The sequence below is a fragment of the Phyllopteryx taeniolatus genome, chromosome 21, assembly GCF_024500385.1.
Source record: "Phyllopteryx taeniolatus isolate TA_2022b chromosome 21, UOR_Ptae_1.2, whole genome shotgun sequence".
Taxonomy (NCBI): domain Eukaryota; kingdom Metazoa; phylum Chordata; class Actinopteri; order Syngnathiformes; family Syngnathidae; genus Phyllopteryx; species Phyllopteryx taeniolatus.
The window spans coordinates 1,135,521-1,158,922 of NC_084522.1; the positions used below are offsets into that span (position 1 = coordinate 1,135,521).

Genomic DNA, 23,402 nt, shown 5'->3' on the forward strand with positions numbered 1-23,402 from the left:
ACAGTGTGTATGTAAGCATTTGTACGACGCATTGTTGCACGTCGGCCGCCGGCTTCGTATTGTTGCACACGTGAGCAAAGCTGCTCATTTGCGCATGCGCACATTAGTTGTCGGTGACGTACAGCTTCCGGGTTGTCATTTCCTTCACTTCAATCTTCTCCACGTCTGTGCAATTGTGACATATGATTTAGAATAGTCATAAGAAGCCCAAAGATGGCAAATTAAATATGAACACTATTTTTCACAGAGCGGCGCGTACATTTGTTGTTCTGTGTTGACCCGTGTCAGCTAACTAGCTAGCATGTTGCCTTTTCTGAGCGCCAGATAATAATAAGTATTTAAAAAAACATTTATTTACCTCGCCATGACCGGTTTGCGATGTCGGACGTCGGACACTTTCCAGGTGGCCAAAGAAGACGAGGACAAACGAAGCGACAGTAAGTTTGGCTTGGAGCTAACCCAGCTGCTCGTTGTTTACTGTTGTTAGCGTCGGCTAACAAGTTCTTTCCCAAATGGTCGACTAGATGGTAAAGTCAATGATGAAGCGGCTGAAGAAGATTGTGAGCAGAAAGAGGACGCGTCAAACAAACGAGAGTCGACTGGAAGACCATCTGAACATCCTTCTGCGTGTAAGTCCATTTCTGTGCGTCACACATGGAACGACAAACACTTCCAAGCTTGTTTTGGTTTTGTTTCTTTTTTTCTGGAACTGTCCAAATCTACCGGCTACTTCTAAGGGGACACCGGCACGATTTGATAAATGAAGTCGAATCTCTTTGTTTTTTTGTTTTTTTTAAATTGTCATTCTTGCAGAACAACGAAATAGATTTGGATACCTCTCCATGTTCTACTACTATTATAAACAGCAATTATTTCCCTGGGCCCCACTGCATCCATTTCCCATACAGACATTACCAACAAGCCGAACTTAAACAAGGTTTTCCCAAACATAGTTTGAGTCCATCTAGTTAGTGTAACTGCTTCTGATTGGTGCTCATTTAGACAATTCCCTAATAGGAGTTCATCAAACTATGAGCCCTGGAATTCACCCAAAATGGCTGCTTCAGACCAAAATGGCCAACTTCCTGTCCAATCCTAGGCGTGGGTCCTTGCGACTTTTTTGTGCATTCTGTTATGATTGACATGTCCACCCAATTTTATGTCGATCTGAATTTTCCCCCTTAAATACATCATTTTTCTCAATGCAATTCTTTTGCGCATTTGTCTGCAGTGAACGCCATTCAGCGTGTACTGCGGCTCTTATTTGGATGCTTGGCGGCGGCGGTGTGCGGCACGCTGTACGCCGCCTACCTCTCAGCGTTTCACGAGAGGAAGTTCTGGTTCTCGACGAGACAGGTGGGTCACACCTGCTTTACAGATGACGGAAGATGACGCGACGTCAGCAGTGGGAAGTCACCAAGTACAAATACAGTTAACACCGACCCCTGTGTGAATAGCAGAAATCTGCTAATAAATCAACGCCTCCCCTAAAAGGGATTTGTAAATGCGTATGAGTGCCACAAGATGGCGACAAAGCACAGGGAGAACATGCAAGCTCCACACAGGGGAGGCCGGACTTGAATATTGGACCGGGTCCTCAGAACTGTGGGGCAGATGTGCTAACCCATGTTACATAAACAATTGTAGTTAGTAGTTAAATTAACACAAACAAACCACCCTCACACGAGTCTCCTCAATATTGTTAGCTAGCATACTAGCCTAAACAACACACTCACAGAAAGTGACATGACATCGCGCCCGGCAAACAAATATGTGCACCAAAAATTCTCTAATAAAAAAAAAACAAAAGTTTAGATGTTTTTTGTTTTGTTCCAGTTGTTCTCATGTTGTCATTTGGTTGGTTGACTAAGTTAGCAAAGGTTTCGGAACACTTTTTGATAGCTTAAAAACTTCCGTTAACGTTACCTAGCTGTCTCTTGGTTTAAAAAAAAAAAAAAAGCAAATGTTTAATGTGCAATTATTGTGTATACTTGACAGTCAAAATTCATTTTTACTACTACTGTACTTATTAACTTAAGCATTTAAAACAGTACTTTTACGCTACCGTGTGTTTTTGCGTGAGCTGTTTTTGTGTCTTAGGAAGTGGAGCGGGAGCTCACCTTCCAAGGTGGAAGCGGTATCTACTACTACTACTACAAACACATGCTGGCGGCCACGTCCTTCAATAGAGGTGCGTCTCTTTTCTCCCTCGGCAGGTTGGAAAAGCGAGCCGGTGTGAACCCGCCATCTTTGTGTTGTTTGTGTGCGCGCGCGTGACAGCATTCTACGAGCTGACGACGGACGACGGGACTCTCGCGGGACAAACCATCAATGCCGTGGAGCGTCTGTCTTTGTATCCTGAACTCATCACCAGCTACATTTACAGAGTCTCGGGCAGCCAGGTCAGCCTTAATCGGTGACTTAGTGTATCATGGAAAAGTGACTTTAATGGTTTCAATACAAAATTTGTCCCCACCCATCAAGTGTGAAATAACTTTCAAGTAAATATTTTGTTATCTGCCTATTTCTAAAAGCGTCTCTGAGGAAGCCCTTTTTACTTTTGCAGATATTTTTTTTAGGTCACTTCTAGAGCTGTCGGGGGGGGGATGGAAATATGTATACATATAATTTTTTTCTTAAAAAATTGGTTTATTTAAAAAAAAAAAATACAAAGTAAAAATTGGCATGAATCCTTTTACTATTAGTCAATCAAACTAACATATTTTCCGTACACATATGAACCCAAATAATTGCTTAACTCACAGGTGTCAAACTCAAGGCCCGGTGGCCAGATCCGGCCCGCCACATCATTTTATGTGGCCCGCGAAAGCAAATCGTGTGTCAACTTCTATGATTCTTGCTAAAATCTGTTCCAAATGTTTGTATAATATTCATATGTAATAAATGGTAATGAACTATTGTAAGCATGTTTTGCCTCCAAACCCCTTTTGCAGTTACTTGAACAACAGTAGAACAAACCATTATCCTTGACTTCTGATTTCAAAACTAGTTATCCATCAATTTGTTGTCTATGTGTAATATGATGAGGCGATTAAACATTGATATGGTTTTAGAATGATAATGGCCCTCTGAGGAAAACCGTATCTACAATGTGGCCCACGACAAAAATGAGTTTGACACCCCTGGCCTAACTCATTAATTGTAGCTAAAAAAAAAAAAAAAGTAACTCATTTTTTTCTTTTATTAAATAATTAAAATTATAAATATTATTTTTAAAAATAAATGTTATTAATGTATTCATTTTTTGTTTTGTTTATTTCATTAAATATGTGGTTAATTGATTTATTATAAATAATAACCCCAAAATATTTTTTGGGGATGAAATAATTAATTTGAATTATTTATATTTAGTACAACTAAAAAACTTACCCGAATTGTTTTATTATTAAACAATTGTACGTACACATTTTAACTTAAAGAGTTAACTGATTTATCATAAATAAATAAAAAACATAATTACTTATACATTTAACATTTTTATTTAATAGTTCCACTAAAATGAGTGTTGTTTTGTATTTATTAAAATAATGCATTTTAAAATGTAAACTAAATAATGTCAATAAATATATACAAATATAGGTATGTACTGTATATGATTTATCTATTATTAAAAATGAAATTCCCAATGAGCTGCCCCACCTGCCTGTTTTAATAATCAAATATGGGCATTGCGCAAGATTTAAATAAATAAAGAAAGAACGAATAGTAGATGTAATATATTGTTTTATTATTTGAAATAAAGCTGCAAGTATGTACCGTATGTACACGGGGACGAGGTGAAAGTTAGTTTTCCTGCAGGATTTTGTGGAGCCCATCTACTTCTACGTGGGCACGGTGTTGGCGCTGCAGGCGGTGTACGCCACGGCGCTGTTCGTCTGCAGCTGGCTGATGAGCGGCACCTGGGCGGCCGGCGCGCTGGCGGTGGCCTGGTACGTGGTCAGCAGGTCAGTCCCGGACGGACGCGCGCCGGTGCGAATTTGGAAGCCGGGTCTCGACGCTTTAAGTCCCGTCTGTCCCGTCTCCGCCTCAGAGCCGACGCCACCAAAGTGGAGCAGGCGGTTCCTCTGCGGGAGAACTGGGCTCTGCCGTATTACGCCTGTCAGGTGGCCGCGCTCACCGGCTTCCTGTCTAATAACATCGGATTGGCCGCTGAGGTCAGACGTTTATTTATAACATGTTCACACCGTTCGTTCCGTGAATTCATCAAACTGTTTTTCCGGAATGCTTTGTTTGAACTGCAAATGGTTTTCTACTTCTGAGGCCGTTCCACATAGCCTTTTGGTTGAACTCCAAATGCGTTCACGTTCAAAGGCATCGTTTTCCAGAAATTGTTTGACTTTTCACTTTTGTTCCTCCTTAAAATGATGGTTGAACTCCAAAGGATTTGACTTTTGATTCCCAATTTTGGTTTGACTGGCCAATTATTTGACCTTTTGAGGAAGATTTGTCTGGAACATTCTAGTCCAACTGTTCAAATTGTTCAACTTTGTACTCCTGTTTTTCCTGAAAATGTTGGTTGAAGTCCAAATTGTTTCAATTCTGAGAATAGTTTTTCCAGAAACTTTTGTCGGAACGTCCACATTTTCAGCTTTTCGTGCGTTCGGATGTCACAGTTTTCAGGCCCAAATTTTTCTCCCCAAATTCTGGTTGAACTCCCAATTTAGTTTTCCTCTGGAGGCTAAATCTTCCAGGGGATTGCGTTTGAACTCCAAACTGTTTGACTTTTCGCTCCATATATTTTCATGAAATTGCGGTTGGATTTCAAATGGTTTGACTTGGAGGCATTATATTTTTCCAGAAAATGCTGAGAAAATATTCCCAGTAAATTTGAGTAGAACTCCAAAGGTGTAACCGTTGCTTTCAGTTGCTGTGCTATCTGACCATGAGCGCCACCACCTTAACCTTCCTGCTGGTGTGGGAGCACAGCCACTACGTGCTCTTCGTCCAGGCCTTCTGCCTCTTCCTGCTGGACTCCTTGGACCTGGTGCCGCCTCGGAAGGTACGGCGCCCGTCCTCGCGGCTTGTTTGACTTTGAAAGACGATCGCCGTTTCTTTGCCCGGTTGCGCAGATGTCCGACATCCACAAGGTGTATTTCAGCTCCTTGCTGCTGGCCGCCTTCTTTCATTTTCACACCGCGGCGCTGCTGGGCTCGCCACTGCTCAGCCTCCTGATCGGCTCCGGGCTGGTGAGGTACCTCCAGGTAGTTTTGCCGCAGGGGCTGGGTTTTAAAAAAAGGGGGCCATGTTTGATTCCCCCCACAAGTCAAATGTGTAAAATAGTTTGTTTAATCACATCCACAGCCAAATATTGAATGAAATCAATTGATATGTAGAATTACAATAAATGTGATAAATGCTATACAGTATATGAAATCTGTAAAAGGCTTTTATTATAAAATAATCACGTCCCTTAATTCTACTGTTTGTAATCAATTGAGTAAAACAAGCAACAAATATTTTATTAAGATCATTTTTATTTACAACAAAGAACAAACCAGTTTTGTAGTAAAACCAATACAAATGATAAATGTGTATTTAATGCTTGCTATGAAGTAAATCAAATGTGAAATGCACGCACTTTTTTTGCCTTATATTTTTATTTTACTATGACAATTGATGAACTAACCAATTATTTCTTATCAAAGGTAAAGTGTTAAATATATTCCATTCTTTACAATAAACCAATCAGCCAATTTAATACAAAAAACAAATGATTTATATTACAAATATTGACAATACATGAATTGAGCAATTATTGAGTCAAAAAGAATACATCTGTTTAAGGAATATGTAATGATTTTACTCGTACTGTTGTTTCATTTGATGAACCAATGATTGAATGAGATCAAGACGCAAATGCGTTTTAATTCCCCGCTTTTAGGGGAAGAAGGGCTAAAAGAATGCAGCGATTATCGCAGTACTCTTGCTCATGTTAGTGCTGCTGATGCTTGGCGGTCTGGAACCTTTTTTCTTTTGTTAACATTTGGTATCTTTCTTGTCACGATGCAACTGCTGTGTATGTGAGTGACAGCAAACGATGAAGAAGGGCCCCCTGGTGGCGAGAGTGCTGAAGCTCTTCCTTTATTTCCACCTGGTCTTCAGCACAGGCGTCACCTTCCACTATTTCATCAAGGTGTTCAAAGTTCGGGAGCACGATCACGTGGTAATCGGTGTGTTCTGTTGCGCACTTTGTCAAAGTTCTTTTCCTCACTTGCAGAAAGTGGTGCCTGTAAGTGAAGGTCAATTCGTTTGGAAGTTCCTCGAGGTCAAGTTTGGCCTCAATACGACAAAGTAAGTCACATTGACACTACAGCAATAAATATCGGAAATACTGTGAAGCTGTACTTCAATGATGGAAGCAAAAAAAAAGTGTGGTCGATGTGCGCTCCAGCGACTTTGTGAGCAACTTCCTCGCGTGCCAAGAGAGTCTTCGCTCCCCCGGTCAGGATTTGTTCCTGCGCCTCACTCGCACGTCCGTTCTGCCGTTCTACCTGCTGGTGCTCGCCGTCTGCGTCGCGTCCGCGCTACAGGCCGTCTGCACCAGACTCAGGTCGCTCGTCTCCTTTCGTCTTGTTTTCTCTTCGCCCGTCTCGTGTCTGACCCGTTTCCCTGCTTTCCGTCCTCAGCGGTCAGCCGACGCAGAGCGGCGAGCGGCGTCCCGAAGACGGGCACGTGGGTGAGCGTCCCGAGGTGGTCTACCACGTCTTTCACACGCTGATCTTCGGCGGCCTGACGCTGCTCTTCGACGGGTAGGACGCCGCCGCCGCCGCCGCTCGGAGATCGTCCGGGGCGCGCCGCCTGGTTCAAGCGCCTTCTCTCCCTCGTGCAGGATGAAGTACTTCTGGACGCCGTACGTGTGCGCCTTTGCGGCATTTGGCGTGTGCTCGCCAGACCTGTGGATGACCGTCTTCAGGTGGCTCAGGGTCAAGTCGGTCCACCCCGTCGTGCTGGTCAGAGGCCTTTGTGCTACCGCATAAATATACGTCGACATTACATTACACAACAATAATGTTTTCCACAACTTCTCTCAATTGAATAATTGTAACATTTTCTTTGAGAATTTGCAGTCAGCTGTTTTTAGTGAAAAATTATAGCGAAATATGTCATTTATAATACATTTTTTATACCTTTAAAATATGCATTAAATGTTTCTGATTTTATTTGACCATTTTTTCATTACTGCAGTAAACCTTTTGTTTTCAGTGAAACGTAACATTTTATAGAAAAAATATTTTATTCGTATACCTTTTAAAATAATTTACATTTTCTACAATTTCTGTTAATTTTCTTTGACCTTTTTTATTGCAATAAACCTATTTTACTGTTTTTAGTGAAAAAGAAAATATTTAACATTAAATTACATTTGTTACAATTTATTACTTGCAATTGGATTCATTTTTTTGAGTGACAATTATTTTGTTGAGGAAATACGTAACCTTTTTAATTACATCTTTTTAAAAAATGTGTATAAATTGAAAATATTTAATGCAGTTTTCAAAATGTAAATGTTACATTGTTGTCATTTTTTGAGTTTTATAAAAGAAACAAAAAATAAAAATGTAACCTTTTTATTTGAAAAGAATGTGGACACTCAGAAAATACTTTTTCTTTTCCATTTTCTCTGTTCATTTTTTTTTCAAATTAATACTTTTTTAAAACCAGAATGCTGAAGAATAAACAGTGGTGATGTGCCATGTCAAAAATGTACTATAAAATACAAGGTGTATTGTCTGTAAGATTAAAATTTTCATAAGTGAATGATATAAAATAAGAATATTTATGCATCAATCCAGATATTTTTGTCGCCTCCTTGTAGTCGTTAATCCTGAGCATCGCCGTGCCGACCATCATCGGCTTCAGCCTTTGGCGAGAGGTGAGTTTTTGATCCTAATAATAATAATAATAATAATAGTGATAATAATAATAATTGTAGTTTATTCTGCAGTACTGCCCCCGCATCCTGGCCGACCTGTCGGAGCTTCAGGAGTTGTACGACCCCGACGCGGCCGAGCTGATCGTCTGGATCCGGTGAGTCTCCTTCAGGTGTCGAGGGCGCCGCGTCCCGTTTCACGAAGTCGCGGTGGCGATCGTCTCCCTCCTCGCAGGACTCGCCTCCCGGCGGCGGCCGTGTTTGCGGGCAGCCCCCAGCTCCTGGGAGCCGTCAAGGCGGGCACCGGCGCCGCCGTCACCGGCTTGCCGCTGCACTCGGATGTCGACATGCTGAGGAGGAGCGAGGATGTGAGTTGCAAGAATAAGAATAGCTCTAAAAGTGGCTGCAATCAAAGCCATTTTTAAAAACCTTTCAGTTTCTTGTCACTTTCTTTCACAATACATTGAATACAATCTCTATTAATTTTATTTGAGAATTCCTGTTAATGTCATCACAATTTGTATTACATTTTTAAAAATTGTATACATTTTAAATAATAATACATTTATGTATGTATTACTCTTCAGTCATTTTCACTATTTTCATTTTCTTTAAAAACATTTTTGTATTTTTTACACCCATCTGTTAATATATATATATATATATATATATATTTTTTTTTTTAATTAACATTGCATTTTCTGTGCTAAACAAAAAAACAAAACATATTTAAAAATAGTTTTAATTATTGTTACTATTTCTACTCATTTTATTTAACAGTTGCTAATTATTATTTTTTTAATTGTACATGTGGCTGCATAAATATTTTCCTTAATGAAACACAAAATTATCATGTAAATTTTGAAGTGTATTAATAAAACAATTTTTTTATGCATTTTGTTAATGTGGAATTGTATAAATGTGCGCTGGCAGACGTACCAGGTGTACTCCATGCGCTCCGCCGAGGAGGTCTACAAGATCCTGACCTCCCGCAAGGCGAACTACGTGATCGTGGAGGAGTCCTTGTGCAACCAGCTGACTTCGGAGCGCGGCTGCCGCGTCAAGGACCTGCTGGACGTCGCCAACGGCCACGTGAGTCTCGCGGCCCCGCTCGTCTTTGCCTCTCCGGTACGACCCCTTCCCCCCCCCCCCCGCAGGTGGTCCACGACAACGGCGAGACGTTGGCCTTCTCCCGGCACCGCCGCTTCTGCCACGAGATCAAGACCAACCGCTCGCCCTACGCCAACTACTTCACCCGCGTCTTCTGGAACCGCTCCTACCACGTCTACAGAGTCAACGCCGTCATCTCCTTCCAGTATTAACGCGCACTCGTAGAACGACTGTCTCTTACTAGTCACATTTTTCCACTACTAGTGCCACTTTTGGCCTACTAGGACACAATAAACCTTACTAGTAAACTACTGTGCTGCACTCGTAACACTACTAGGCCCAACAGGTAGGCCTGTGTCACGCACTAGTAGTTTCATGGACCCTACTAGTAGCACCAAAATACCCACTAGTAGTTTTACCTAGCTAGTAACGTGCAGTTGTCCCACTAGTGTGCAGAAATGTCATATAGCAGTGGAAATCATTTTTACTAATAAGGCGCAGTCATTCAACTAGTGCGCTGAATTGTCTTACTAGTAAGGAAATAGTGTACTAGTATGTGGATATCAAGGATATGAAAGGAATAAATGCTGAAACAGCTTTCCAAATAGAAGTGAACATTTAGAATTTAAACTTGCCAGAATGCAGTTTGTCCCCAAAAAAATACAAAATAAAAATGTACTCACATTTTGACTGCCCATTATAATCACGTAAGACAAAAATAATGGCCAGTCAAAGTTGTTTTTGTTTTTTTTGGGGGGGGGGAGACACACCCTGTTGTCTGTACTGTAATTTATAAAAATGTGCATTTACTGTTCCTGTCTGCTGAAACTTGGATTTATTGGCCTTCAGCACGTCCTGCGATAATGATGATGTCGCCGCATCAGGCCATAGATTTGTTGCTCATGAGGCGGCTTGTAAAATACACACAATATAATACAATCATTGTGTTCACATAACGTGAATATGATGTTTGAAGGGAAGCAAGATGGACAGCTGAGTGGACAGTATAGTATCGTTGCATTAGTCGTGCCTCAATAAAGTCTGTGTGTGTGTGTGTGTGTGTGCGCGCGCGTGCCTGTGTGTGTGTGCGCGTGTGTGTTTTGGGGGCTGTTGCTGATATTTTGCCTTCACGGGTCTCTCGGTCCTGATGCTGAGTTGTCCGTCACTCCTTAAGTTGCCACATTGTTCAAGTTTTTATTAAATTGCTATTTTTAATTTACTTTTTCTCCTGGCATAAAATATATTTCCACGTCATCAAGCTTTTGTTGAAATAAACTGACATTTTTGTATGACCTAGTATGGCATTTGTTTTGTTTTTTGAAGACAGTATTGGTCATAATGTAATACTTTATTTGTCCTGTGAGGGAAGTTAAATTGACACACCAGCAACAGTCACATGTGCTATTAATGAAGTGCAGTACAACCAGTAATCTAATCGAAACAAGAAAAAAAAAAAACATTTAGCTGTTGCATGTCTGTATATGGTAAATAACATCTAATTATGGGACAGTAATTTTTTGCACATTTAGTTCTAAATATGTAGCATATTATTGACAGTGATATATGTTTACCGTAGAATGACATTTTACGCATTGAAAGAGAATATAAAGACATTAAAATAGCCTTATAAATCGACAACTTTGTGTAGGATGTCACTAAAACAGCAACTCAATGTATATGTGTAATATTATAGTAAAATGTTAAAATATTTGATATAAATATAAATATGCGCCAAATGCGGCGCACTTTCACCCTCCCGAAGACGAACCGGAACCGGAAACCGAGGAAACGCAATGGCGATGCTCGGAATCGTTTACGTGAGAAACAGCAGCACTATGTCGCTCTCCAAATATTTAGGCCCACTTTAAACTTATTTAAACGTTCTGTGTTGTTCTAGTTCATATTTTACGCACTAAGGTAAGATAATTTACCCTCCGGTCAGCACGCCGGGTTCCAAAGTTTATCAGCTAGCGAGAAAATGTATCGTAAATGAAACAACAGAGGAAGCAGTGTGCTTGATATATGACAGCGGCTGCTCCGAACGGGCGTACACACAAATGCACGCTGGTTGAACTTGTGGAAACCCCGCCCGCTTGGGCTACCAGGGAGACGATAACAAACTAGCTACATGCTACTCCCGATTGTTTCTTCAACAGATTTGTCGTAGATATGCATTTCTTACATGATTTTACAAAACAATGTTTTTAGAGTTTAGTTTGAACGTTTTTGGCTATTCTTGGTAACCACGAGACAACCCCTAAACCTTAATCTTAACTCCAACATCGTGGTTTATCATTTTGTTTTGAGCGATCGTATTTATGTGTTTGTTATCGGTACAGTTTACTTACTTCTTGTAATGCCCTCGCTTGTGGGAAAGGAGAGCCACAGTCGCCAAAGCACTTTTAAGCCATTTAGAGAACAGGAAAACGCACAAACACAATCATCTCACAAGCCCCGCCTCTAAAAGGCAAATATTCAACACATATACGCAACAAGATGTATATGTTAACACATGCTAAAGAGTGAACAAGCTGTCTTTAACATTCAGATTGAATAAGGAAACGTTTTCTGTAGTGTCGTAAATGCACTTTATTGTTCTTTCACATTTTCTATGAAATTGTGTTCACCAGAGGAGGATGAGCGCAGAAGCGGCCGACCGGGTCGCCGCCGTGACGAGCAGCCGGCCGGGCACGCCGCTCCAGACTTCCTGGTTCGAATTCCTCCTGGACGCGTCCCTGCTGGAGAAACACCTGCAGAAGTCCAACCCAGGTGAGAGCACGACGTTACAACGGTCTCCGGATGACGCGCTTTCCCACGTGGCGACGATGACGATACCCGTGCGCCTCCTCAGACCCGACGGGCGTGCAGCTGGTCGTCCAGTTCCTGGAGCAGGCGTCCAAGCCGTCGGTGAACGAGCAGAACCAGGTGCAGCCTCCCGCCGACAACCGCAGGAATCGAACCTTGAAGTTGCTGGCGCTCAAAGTGGCGGCGTACATGAAGTGGGACCTCGACGCGCTGGAGAAAGGGTGTGTTTTACATATCTACGCAGTGGAGAATTTCATTGAAATGAATGAAATGTGCCCCAAAATACGGCAATAAAAAAAAACAAGCAACACATTTTTACATGTTACATGTTTTACATAGCACTCTGTAATATTAATGACATAATTAAATCAAATGTAAAGAATGTAATCGCACTGGTGTATCTAGTCTTATATTCACATTTGTGTTAATAATGGAAAATGAAATTGTCATTGTTAAGATATAAGCAAGTAGCATACCGAGAGGACTCTTGATCAATTGAATTGGCCGCAACGCGCTTCCTTTTTAGATGCTCGTGCATCACTGTCGTGCTGCCGCGAAAGGCAAGTTCTGTCTCCGAGGTTTTGCATCGCATTGCTCTTTACTGTAGAACTTTCAGGCTCCGTTGCTCACACCGATTAGCCACGATACAGTTAGCCGCGGGGCCGCCGGTGACATCGCGGCTGACCCCGATGACCACTTCTGTGCGTGTGCGTCGAGGGCAGAAACGCATTAACGCAAACAAGCTTTTGGAATCAAACGCGAAACGAAACGTCCGCGGAGGGAACGAGGTGGCGTCGGCCGTAATGTCTGCAATGTCTCGATCGGATCCGTGAATGAAGACATTACAGCCGACATATATTTATATGAAATGAATGTAACGGAATCAAATCCAACCGTCAACGTCCGCTCGCCAGCTTGAGCATCCCCGTGTTGAACATGCTGCTGAACGAGCTGCTGTGCGTCAGCAAAGTGCCGGCGGGCGTGAAACACGTGGACCTGGACCCGTCCACGCTGCCGCCCACCACCGCCATGGCCGTCCTCATCTACAACCGCTGGTGAGACCCAAAAACGTCTGCGTTTTAAAATCGAAGCCGCGGCGGCGGGATGAAGAACTCTCCCCCCCCCCCCCCCCCGCTACCCCAGGGCCATCAGAACCATCGTGCTGAGCAGCTTTCCCGAGAAGCAAACCAAACCGGGGCCGCACCAGATGAACATGCAAGTTTTCTCTCGCGATGGGCGCGTCGCAATCGCGACAAGATTTCACACGGACGTGAATTTGTTTGTTGGTCGTTTCTGCAGGTTGAGTGTCGTGCAGCAGGAAAAAGAGATGACAGACAACATCCTCAGTGTGGTGAGGAAACGTCTCCGGTGCTTCATTTATCCATCGGCTTCAGTTTCAGCTTCCTGCAAAATGGGAAAAAAAAGTTAATTAATTAAAGGCCGTCATACGTCCGTCCTCTCAGTTGCATTTTAATTGAGTAAATACTTTTATTTTTCAAAATTATATATTAATCAATGATTAATTATTTCTATACGAAATATTAATTGTTGCTTAATTTTGTTGTAATTGTTTTTTTACAGTAAAATGAACAATGGTTTAGTGATAAAAATGTCCATTATTTTACTAGAATTCTTTTTTTCAGTAAATAAAATGAAAATTATTGTATTGTAATTGTTTGTATGCAATCAATTGTTTGATCAATTACATAATAAATACTATTATTTTATTGTAATTATTTTTGAAGGTAAAAAGACCTTTTTATAAATAAAATAACCGTTTATTATAATTTCAAATAATTACTTTAAAAATAAACTTTAAAATAAAAAATGAGTTAGTTATTATCATTTTATTAATATAACAGAATAAGCATTTGATTGTTAAAAATAATCAATTCATTAAAAAAATGTCTTCAGTTTTGAAAAGGTAAAATCAGAAAATATCTTTTAAAATAACTTTACTATTTTATAATTAAAAAACAATCAATTAGATGAATGCATTTCTGAATGAAATCTAATGTATTATTTTATGTGAAATGAAACTTTTATGACTACCATCCATTCCTAAAATATTGTTTCAATAAAAGTTAAAGGAGCAGGCCAGCGACTCCATCAGCGTCCTGGCGGGGGCGCTGCGTCTGAAGAAGGACTTCTACGTGCACACCGTGAGGACTCTGGACCTGTTGGCCGCCGATACCGCCGCCGCCAACGGCGAGACCGAATCCTCCACGGCGGGCCTCCGCATCAGCGCTAACGAGCTGCACTGCCAGGTGGGCTCCGACGCAACCAATATCTGACATGAGGAAAAACATCTTCAACAAAAATGTCACTAAAAGTGGATACCCAGGTTGCTTGTGGACTTTATGCCAGCTCGTCACTGCACGTCGCTGGCATAGATAGTTGAACGATCATTCGTTATTTCTAGTAAATAAATAACGATCAGACCATTGAAGTGAAATCGCATGATTTCCCGAGGCCCGCCTGACGATGTCTCACGTCGCGCCGGTCAGGGCTTTCTGCTTTCACGGGGTCCGCCTTCGACTCGTTTCAGGTTCACTACGACTTGGGCGCCATTTTCTTCCAGCACGGTTGCACGGACCGGCCGGCCTTTGAGAAAGCCAGAGACCACTTCAGGCAGACCAAGGAGCTCTTGAAGAAGGTACAAACACACCTTTTAGCCCATCTCGTGCGGGATATCGCCTCCTCGCTTGCGTCGAAAGCGGTATTTCATACATTAGACCCGACGCCGGCACCTGCGTCAGGATGTGAAGATGCTTCGGTTCAGTCCCGTCGCACGTCTTTGCCTCGTCAGCTGGACTCGGCCGTGCACGTCCACCTGGACGAGGAGCGCCTGGCGGGCTACTGGAACGCCTGCAAAGCTCTGACCGGCGACTGCGACTCCCGCGACTCTCAGACCACGCGCTACGACCAGATCAACGGGCTGCTCGGCGCACGCGGCTACCAGGTGAGCGCCGAGCTGCCCCCGTTTGCCCCCAGTCTCTGATTAACCACTGATAAAGCTCAGATGTTCCAGTGGGTTTATCCTGTCGTGGTCTAATTTTTATCACTAAAATGTAGCATTTGAAAAGTGGTGTGTAAACTTTTGATATATAGCGTTCAGTGGTATGTAGACTTGCGAATGGCCAACTTTCAAGTTTTTCAAGTAAGCCATCGCTCGGTTGTTTTTTAGTGTTTTTCTTTGTTTTACTTTTTTTGCTTCTCGTTGTGAGCAAAGATTTGAGTGCGCTTCAGGCGGCAAAGTTCACTATAAATCCGGCCATCATCAGTTGTGAATGTACATGCACAGTTGCGTTTTGTGCCGGCATTTAATTTTTTTAAAACACCACATACCTTGGTCTGAGCCAAGTCCCCAAGCTGAATGCTAACCCACAGTGCAAAACGTCATAGACAGGCTAACAAAACTAGCATCGATGTCGCATCTTCTTCATGTATCTCTATACGTATGCCCCCTGGTGGCCTAGGCGAGCACACCAGAAGGAGCAGCGCAATGCTCATTGAATTAGTGCATGAAATCGTCAATCAACTGTTAAACGTTGTATTTAGTTTTTGTTCTTATAATAGCAGAGAGTGCTATTTGGTGTTTTCATTCATTTGAAAGGGGAACGTTGTATTGGGATACAAGTGTTTTTTTTTTTGGGGGGGGGGGGGGGGATTCATAAGTCAAGGCAACACTGTATGAAATGACGCTCGTGTTGGGCGCAGGCCGTGGTGGAAGCGTTCATCAAGGACAACGCCAGCCGCACTTTGCCCAAGCACTTCAGGCACTCGGTCCTCAGGGAGCTCTCGTACAAGGCCCAGCAAGGGTGAGCGAGAGAACCCGTCCTGCGATTTTCCGTATCGCCGGCCGTTGACGTCCCGTGTGACGTGTGTCGTCACGCAGGGAGGCGGGCCTGGACGAGGTGTGCCGCCAGCTGTGCGTGTGCAACGCCGTGCGCGACGCCCTGGAAGCGGAAGTGCTCAGCGTGCGCTTCCAGCAGCTGCTCATGAAGCCCAGCAAGCGCCTGCTGGACTTCATTTTAGAGGTAATGCCCTTCCTATCTTTATCGCCAGATTGACAAATGAAAATGGCTTTTATTGCGTATGCAACGATACAACTCTGGACCTCTGAATAACTTCTACACAACAAAGAAATTGGGAAAAGGCAACATGTTAGGAATTGTTAGCGGCATCGACCAAAATGCGTCTCAACAAAGCACGTGACCACACGCCGTCACTCAATATAAACCGGAAGAATCCCGAAGGCGTGCAGCACTGTAGCGTCCTCTTCGGCTTCCCCTCGCGTCAGCTTCGAGCGTTGCACGAAATGGACGGCGTGTTGTGAGGGGAACGCGTTGATCTTGCAGGTGTGCACGCGGTCCCTGGAGAAGGAGCGTTCGTCAGAAGCATCCAGAAGGAACATGGCTACTTTCATGCGGTGAGTCAAGGCAACGAGTCGCCGCCGTCACGCTTTCGCTCGGACTCTTATCTCGGCGCTTGCGCGGCAGCGGCCTTTGCGAAGGCCTGGAGGATCTGTCGCTGGCGTTGGTGGTGTCCTCTCACAAGCTCTTCGGCGAGCTCCTGAGGGAGGAGGAGAGGAAGCTGCTGGCGGAGCAGCTGAGGAAGCGCTCGGCCGCCGTCGACCTCGGCGCCAAGCCGCTGCCGTCCTTCTACGACATCCCGGGTAAGCGCGCGTGCGCTTCGTAGGCGGGAACCGCCGCAGGCGGCTGACGCCGCCGCTCTTCTTCCGCAGCGTCGGTCAGCGTGAGCGTCGGGCAGCTGGAGCAGCGGCTCATCCTCTGCTCGGACCCGCGCGGGATCCGGCAGATCCTCAACGAGCTGCACGACGTGGCCGACAGACCCTTCTGGAGAGTCAACGGCAAGGTGGGCCGCCGCTGGCAAACTCACGGCCCGCGGGTCTGATCCGGCCCGCCGCATCATTTTGCGTGGCCCGCGGAAGCGAATCACATGCATCAATACCCACATTTCAAATTGTCAGTTGCAAATAATTATATTGCAAGTATTTAATTTTTTGTCCCCAGACTCTTTTTTCCAGTAACTTCAACAATAGTTCAATTGTTATCCTCGAAGCAAATTATCCAGTTTCCACTGTATGTAACAATAGGACGAGGTGATTAAACATTCGCGGTCATACCGGCCCTCTGAGGGAAATCCTAAACTCCGTAACAACTGCGATGTGGCCCACGACGCAAACAAATTTGACAACCCTGCTAGACGGACTCGTGCTGCATTCAAGTTCACCGGGAATCAACCAAAAACGGCTTGATCAGATCATTCGATAGCTCTAATGCTAACGCTGCTCTCCTATTTTGTTTTCAGTGGGAAGTCCCTCCGGACTACATCAACGTGATCCTGGCCATCAAAGACAACCTGACCAAAGACCTGGTCTACATCCTCATGGCTAAAGGCCTCCACTGCACGGCCATTAAGGTACCGACGATGTCATCGTCGTCGTGCATCACGATGACATCATTGTCTATGAGATCGGTTCCGTTCGTCACGGTACACTTTGCAAATCCTGATGGCTCTTGCGGTGTCGTCTACGTTGATAGGCTGACGTCGTAGTGTGACATCATATAGTGCCATAACGTAGCGTACTAGCATAGCGCGGCATTGTAGCATGACGTCCTAGCGAGAATTTGTGACGTTGTGGCGTGACACCAAATCATGTCGTCATAGCGCAGGGATGCTCTATTTAGCTCCGCCCTCTCAGTACCCTTCCATAATAACGAGAGTTCAGCTAATCCGCAACGGTGGCGTTTCAGGACTTTGTGCACGCGCGGCAGCTGCTTTCGGCCTGCCTGGAGCTGGTGACGGAGTTCTCCCCGCGTCTGCGGCAGGTGATGCTCAACGAGCTGCTGCTGACGGAGGTGCGAGCCCACGAGACGGCGGCGGCCGACGGCGGCAAGGAGCGGCCGCCGCCCGACCTCGTCAGCAGAGTTCGCGGATACCTGGAGATGAGGATACGCGGCGAGTTTCCCCGCCGCCGCCGCCGCCGGCCGTGCCCCAGCACGCCACGGTCGGGCTGTAACGGCGTTTTTCTTCACATTTTTTTTGCGCGCAGATCTTCCGCTGCGGCAGGCGGTCGGCGAGGAGTGCGTGGCCTTCATGTTGAACTGGAGGGAGAACGACTACTTGACGCTGCAGGTGCCGCCCTCGGCCGTCGCCAACAACCCTTACGTCAAGGTGACACGCCCGCGTCCTGCGAACGTCAACATGAGCGCTTGAAACACTCTGCGTCTGCGTGTGTTTCTCTTTCTGTTTCGTGCAATTTTTCGCTTTTCCGGTTTTCTTGCAATTTTGTGTTGTTATCCAAAAACACACCAAACCTTCCCTCATCAGCTGGGCCAGCTCCTGGCATCTACGTGCAAGGAGCTCCCGGGTCCCAAAGAGAGCCGGCGCACGGCCAAGGAGCTTTGGGACGCGGTGGTGCAGATCTGCAGCGTCTCCTTGCAGCACAAGAGGAGCAACGACGGGCGCGTGGGACTCATCAAGCACCGCGAGTCCTCCATGGGCATCCTGCACAGGTGCCAGCAACATTTGTGTTCATTGTCATGGAAAAGAAGAGAAAAATCTGATAAATCCATAAATGTCATTGGCGTCTTTAGAAAACAAGTTGTGAGACGCAATTGTGTCCTTTGGATGGAGAACAAATTTTTCAAAATTAAATTCAGTCTTTACCGCTATGAACCGGATGATATGAAAATGACGCATAATTGGCTAACAAATAATAACAAAGGGAATGGCACAAAACGTGTGTTGTGTTGTGTTGTGTTTGTTTGTCCTTCCAGGAGTAAATTCATCACGTTTGTCAAGAAGATCCGAGTGAGTACGAGATTAAAATGTGTCGTCGTCGTCGTCGTCGTTTGTGACGTCGTCCATGTCGCGTTTGCGCGTCAGGAGCCGCTGGTGCTGACCACGTTGATCTCGCTCTTCGTGCGGCTGCACAGCATCGTCCGGGTACGCCGCGCCGCCGCCGCCGCCGCCTCTTCTGCGCTCGCTTGCGCGATGATTGATTCGATGCTCTGTCGCCCTCCGCAGGACGACATCGTCAACGACGTGACGGCCGAGCACCTCTCCATCTGGCCGGCGTCGCTGCCCAAGTAACACGCCTGCAGCCTTTCTTCCTCCTATATTCCCTTCGACGCCGTCGTCTCTAAAGGTGTGCGTGCGCGCGTTGTGTAGCATCCAGGCGGTGGACGTGGAGGCGGTGGCCGTGACGGTGAAGGAGCTGGTGACCTACGCCCTCACGCTGAACCCCAACAACCAATCGTGGCTCATCACGCAGGCCGACATCTACTTCGGTAACGACACTTACGATCATCGTGTTTCACAGTTGCGTGGGACCGTCAAATAGTGCGAATGTTGCCAAAACAACAGCAAACACGTCTGCAACTCGGCGCGAGGTGTTTTCTCAAGTGAGAAGTGGGCTGAAATATCAACGTTTGGGCAGTGACAAAACTACGCTGCATGTTGAAGCTGTTGTGTTTCGGCGTCTGTAACGTAAACGTGAGTCACACGCAGCGGTCACGAGGCACTTTGATTGGCCCGCGGAGACTTTGTGGGCGGACGTGTGACTTTTTTGTGTGGTTTGATTGGTGAACTCGTGCCAAACGTCACTGTGGTAGTCACGGCGGATTGGAGCAACGGCGCCCGATGCGGAAGTCGAAAAACAAAAGTCTAAAAATAGATCGCGCGTGCAATTATTGAGAAATGAAAGTAGCGAGCGGCATGTAGATTATTGTAACCGAGTAAAAGTACCGTTTCTTCTTAACCTAAATACTTGAGTAACAGTAAAAAGTATGCAGTATTAAAACTACTCTGACAAGTACACTTTTTCCAAAATGTTACTGGAGTAAATGTAGCGCGTTGCTATCCGTCTCTGTCCTCCATGTTGGCAGACTGCAGAGGACATTTGTAAAAATCTGTCATCAACGTTTTAGCAGATCTTTTACAGACCAAACCAATAATTGAATCACAGTCACTTTATGTTCCCGGAATGGAAACTAAAAAAGAGTTTGTTCAAAACGAATCGGCAGATGAATTGAAATACTGTTTAGTTGGCGACTTGCATCCTTAATGGCGGCGGCGGCGGCGGCGGCGGCGTTGTCCCCCACAGCCACCAACCAGTACTCGGCCGCCCTCAACTTGTACCTGCAGGCCGGCGGCGTGTCGTCGGATTTCTTCAGCAAGGCCGTCCCGCCCGACGTCTACACGGACCAGGTGGCCGCACCGAGCGAGCGTCTTCCCTGCGGCCGCTCCTCACCATCGCTCATTTTGTGTGTGTGTGTGTGTGTTTTTTGCCTTCAGGTTCTGAAGAGGATGATCAAGTGCTGCTCCATGATGAACTGCCACACACAGGTCGCACACACACACACACACACGAATATTACACACTGCCTTTTTATCATTGGTGTGTGTGCATCTGTTTTTTCGTTTTGTGTGCGTTTTTTTTGCGTGCGTGTATTTATACGTTTTTGTAATATTTCTGGGTATTTGTCCTTTATGGTTGCATTTGTGGTGTGTGTGTTTTTTGTAAGCATTTGTGTATTCTCTTTCCATTCTATATGCATGTGTGTGTGTGCGTGTGTGCGCATATTTTTGCCATTTTTAAATATCTGTCATTAGTTGTTGCATTTGTGGTTTTGTTTTCTGGTGACTGCGTGTGTGTGTTTTTGTGCGTTTGTGGTTTTATTTTGGGTATTTTTGTGACGTGTTTTTGTTATTATTTTTTTGCGTGCATTTGTGCGCATCTTGTCCATTTTGCGGTTGTATCCATCATACGTGTTTGTCTCGTGTGCGTCTCTGTATTGTGTATTTTTTGTTTTGGCGCATTCGTGTGTGTGTAAGAGTTTTTGTGCGCACGTTTGTTTGTGGTTGTATTTTATCTGTGAAACATAATGCATGGCAAAGAGAGATCTTTTTATTAAACTGCTTTTCCAGTTTTTAGTATTGTTTGATGTGGTATGTTTGACCTTTATTCACGGGCAGCACTTTTTTTTTTTGTTTTTTTGTTTTTTCAAGCGCTCTGTAGATGGGTTAGAGTTGTATTCATGGCGTATCGTGTTGTGTGGGTTACAGGTGGCGGTCCTGTGCCAGTTCCTGCGGGAAGTGGACTACATGACGGCGTTCAAAGCGCTCCAAGAGCAGAACAGGTAGACTTATTTTGACACCGTCGAGCGCGACACGACGCGACAAGCCAACTCCCGTACGACCGGGTTTGTGTGTCTTTTGAGCCAGCCACGACGCCATGGACTCCTTCTACGACTACATCTGGGACGTCACCATCTTGGAATACCTCACGCGTATCCTCACTCGAATGTTCAACTTTCAATTCAGACTTGTTTTTTTGTTGTTGTTTTTTTTAAACGCAACCTTGACTGTGTGATCAGACATCCACCACAAGCGCGGCGAGACAGAAAAGAGACAAATAGCGGTAAGAAGCGTCAACATCCAGTGGATATAAAAAGTTTACACACCCCTGTTCCAATGTTTTTCTTGCGTAGTCCCGATTATTGGGCGCAACCTGCGGACAAGCTAAATAGTTCGATGAAGTCACAACAAAACATTTTTGTTGATGGATATTTGTAGCTTTCTGGGTGGCAAATTGAAGAGCTCGCATTCATTCGTTTGAAAAGGGTGTGCAGGCGTCCCTAATGAAACGTCCTTTGCTCCCCAGATCAAAGCCATCGGTCAGGCCGAGCTGAACACGAGCAACCCGGAGGAGGTTCTGCAGCTGGCGGCGCACAAGCGCAAGAAGAAGTTCCTGCAGGCCATGGCCAAGCTCTACTTCTGAGTCCCTTTTCCAAGGTTGTGCTACAACATCGGACATTTGCTAATAGATACCTTTTGGACACGGGCTGCGTCGTCCGCACCAGGAAGTTACTAGTAGCGGGGAAAAAAAAAAACCTTCAGAGGATTGTCTCAGCCCCGTTTTCACACTCTCCGTCGACACAAACCTCAAATATGATACATTTATAATATAAACGTGCCCCGAGGGCGAGGAGGGAAAGGCGGCGACCCGCACGGCCGGCTAGCCTGCGCGCGTCTTCCCGTCGCACTTCGGGGAAACATTGGGGCGCGACGCCGCTTTGGGAAGATCGGAACACCACTGATGACATCGTTCGTCGTTTGCTGTTGTGTTTTGCGCTTCAGGGCCACTTTTTAGTACAATACATTCGCATGAAATGTGTTCAGTCTTTGTTTTCAAACGTTTATTTAGGGCTAATGTATTTCTTTATACATCTATTTTTTTCGCTCTACATTTCAATGGATGAATGAACAAAGTCAGCATAGGGCGCAGTAGCCAATATGACCACAAGTTGGCGCCACGGTGTTTGGAGCCAATTCGAAGGGCAGCCGGAGAGCAGCTTATTGTTGCGGGAATCAAACCCGATGCCTTGCGGTCCCGGGCCGCATTCTCAACCGCTTGGTCAGAGCTGAACAAGCGAGAGGAGAAAGATGTCGAAAATGTGGAACATGTTCACCAAAGTACATGATTGTTGTTGTGCGTGGACATGTATTTCTTCTTGCTTTTCTGGCATTTACTTTTTTTTTTTTTAATTACCAAATGAAATGCCTGAGGACGTTTCATTTTCGCAAATTGAGCTTTCAGGTACAATTGAAACAACCCCCCCAAAAAGAAACTAGCGTGTGGGCATTTTTTTGTACTTAAAAGCGGATTTCATAAACATTCAAACGTCAACAACATTTGAACATGTACGTCTTTCTTGTATTCCCGCGTGCGTGTCTTTTGTTGCATTCCTTTTGAGAAAGGCGATCTGTTTGCGCATTTCGCGGCGGCGCGTCAATGTGGTGTCGAGCTGCCGCGGGCCCGCTGCTTTGGAATTTCAACAAAAAGATGCGGGCCACGTTTTGTTTTCACCCTTGACACGAAACCGATCACACGTGCAGACAATCATCGGGCGGCGCTCCGAGTCCTGCGCGTCTTCAACAGTATCTGTCGCATCTTCTGAAATCTAATTTGGAGGATAAATTCGACGTGTTCGCCACGGAAAGTTCTTTTAACCGCCCTTACAAAAAAGCGAATCCCATAAATCCATTGGCCACGCACCGTGTACTGCAACATGCCCGCCGTTAGCATTCATCCGCTCCATTGTAGAATTGATTCAAGGTATTGTGTTTGGCGCTCTGGTCAACAATTTGAAACCATATGACACTAGTTAAAACAAAAAAAAAAAAAAAAAAGGGATTTTTACCGCTAGTTGCCGAATAAGCGTCTTTGTGTGGCGACGTCAGGAGAAAACCAGAAGAGAATTAAAAGCGCCATTCAAATAGATTGAATTAAAAATCGAATTAAAAAGGTTTCAAATAAAAATGACTTAAAATCATTTCAAAGTGTGTGTGTGCACGCGCGCTTAGTGGCAGTAGCTTAACCCTTTCCCGGATTCCCGACATTCCTTTGCTGCGTCTGGCCCAAGTGTAAGCGCGTGTGTGTGTGTGCGCATGTTTCGTCTTTTGGCGTTTAAGGTGATCGACGCTATTTGCCGCCATTGGGCCCCGCCGCCTCATTGACCGCTGAACCCTGGCGAGCAGGAAAGACTTAGCGGTCGTAGAGCAA

The 23,402-nt window shown here is 44.9% G+C and overlaps 2 protein-coding genes across 5 annotated transcripts; both read left to right on the top strand.

Annotated features, from left to right (window-relative positions):
• The first annotated feature begins 101 nt into the window (after positions 1-101).
• LOC133470722 (probable C-mannosyltransferase DPY19L4) lies at positions 102-10,298 on the top strand. Of its 2 annotated transcripts, XM_061759447.1 has the most exons (19): positions 102-437; positions 525-629; positions 1,232-1,356; positions 2,101-2,191; positions 2,281-2,402; positions 3,820-3,965; positions 4,052-4,175; positions 4,886-5,020; positions 5,091-5,222; positions 6,053-6,154; positions 6,239-6,312; positions 6,413-6,571; positions 6,648-6,770; positions 6,851-6,971; positions 7,838-7,894; positions 7,967-8,049; positions 8,127-8,259; positions 8,825-8,983; positions 9,049-10,298. In XM_061759447.1, exons 1-19 carry the CDS (start codon positions 365-367, stop codon positions 9,211-9,213), a joined length of 2,229 nt encoding a protein of 742 aa, XP_061615431.1. In that variant the 5' UTR covers positions 102-364; the 3' UTR covers positions 9,214-10,298. The 2 variants fall into 2 exon arrangements, with proteins under 2 accessions (XP_061615431.1, XP_061615433.1); XM_061759449.1 differs by lacking the exon at positions 2,101-2,191 and having other exon boundaries at positions 2,217-2,402.
• Positions 10,299-10,758: 460 nt separating this feature from the next.
• On the top strand, positions 10,759-22,531 carry ints8 (integrator complex subunit 8). 3 transcript variants are annotated; one of them, XM_061759423.1, is made up of 28 exons: positions 10,759-10,818; positions 11,632-11,770; positions 11,853-12,027; positions 12,721-12,861; positions 12,950-13,021; positions 13,106-13,157; positions 13,891-14,073; positions 14,355-14,462; positions 14,616-14,768; positions 15,527-15,627; positions 15,705-15,846; positions 16,168-16,238; positions 16,309-16,484; positions 16,554-16,684; positions 17,141-17,251; positions 17,587-17,791; positions 17,886-18,007; positions 18,164-18,348; positions 18,613-18,646; positions 18,722-18,781; positions 18,863-18,924; positions 19,007-19,125; positions 19,941-20,044; positions 20,132-20,182; positions 20,903-20,976; positions 21,062-21,126; positions 21,214-21,257; positions 21,501-22,531. In XM_061759423.1, exons 1-28 carry the CDS (start codon positions 10,795-10,797, stop codon positions 21,615-21,617), a joined length of 3,021 nt encoding a protein of 1,006 aa, XP_061615407.1. In that variant the 5' UTR covers positions 10,759-10,794; the 3' UTR covers positions 21,618-22,531. The 3 variants fall into 3 exon arrangements, with proteins under 3 accessions (XP_061615407.1, XP_061615410.1, XP_061615409.1); XM_061759425.1 differs by having other exon boundaries at positions 10,765-10,918; XM_061759426.1 differs by lacking the exons at positions 20,132-20,182; positions 20,903-20,976; positions 21,062-21,126; positions 21,214-21,257; positions 21,501-22,531 and having other exon boundaries at positions 19,882-20,021.
• The last annotated feature ends 871 nt before the right edge of the window (positions 22,532-23,402 follow it).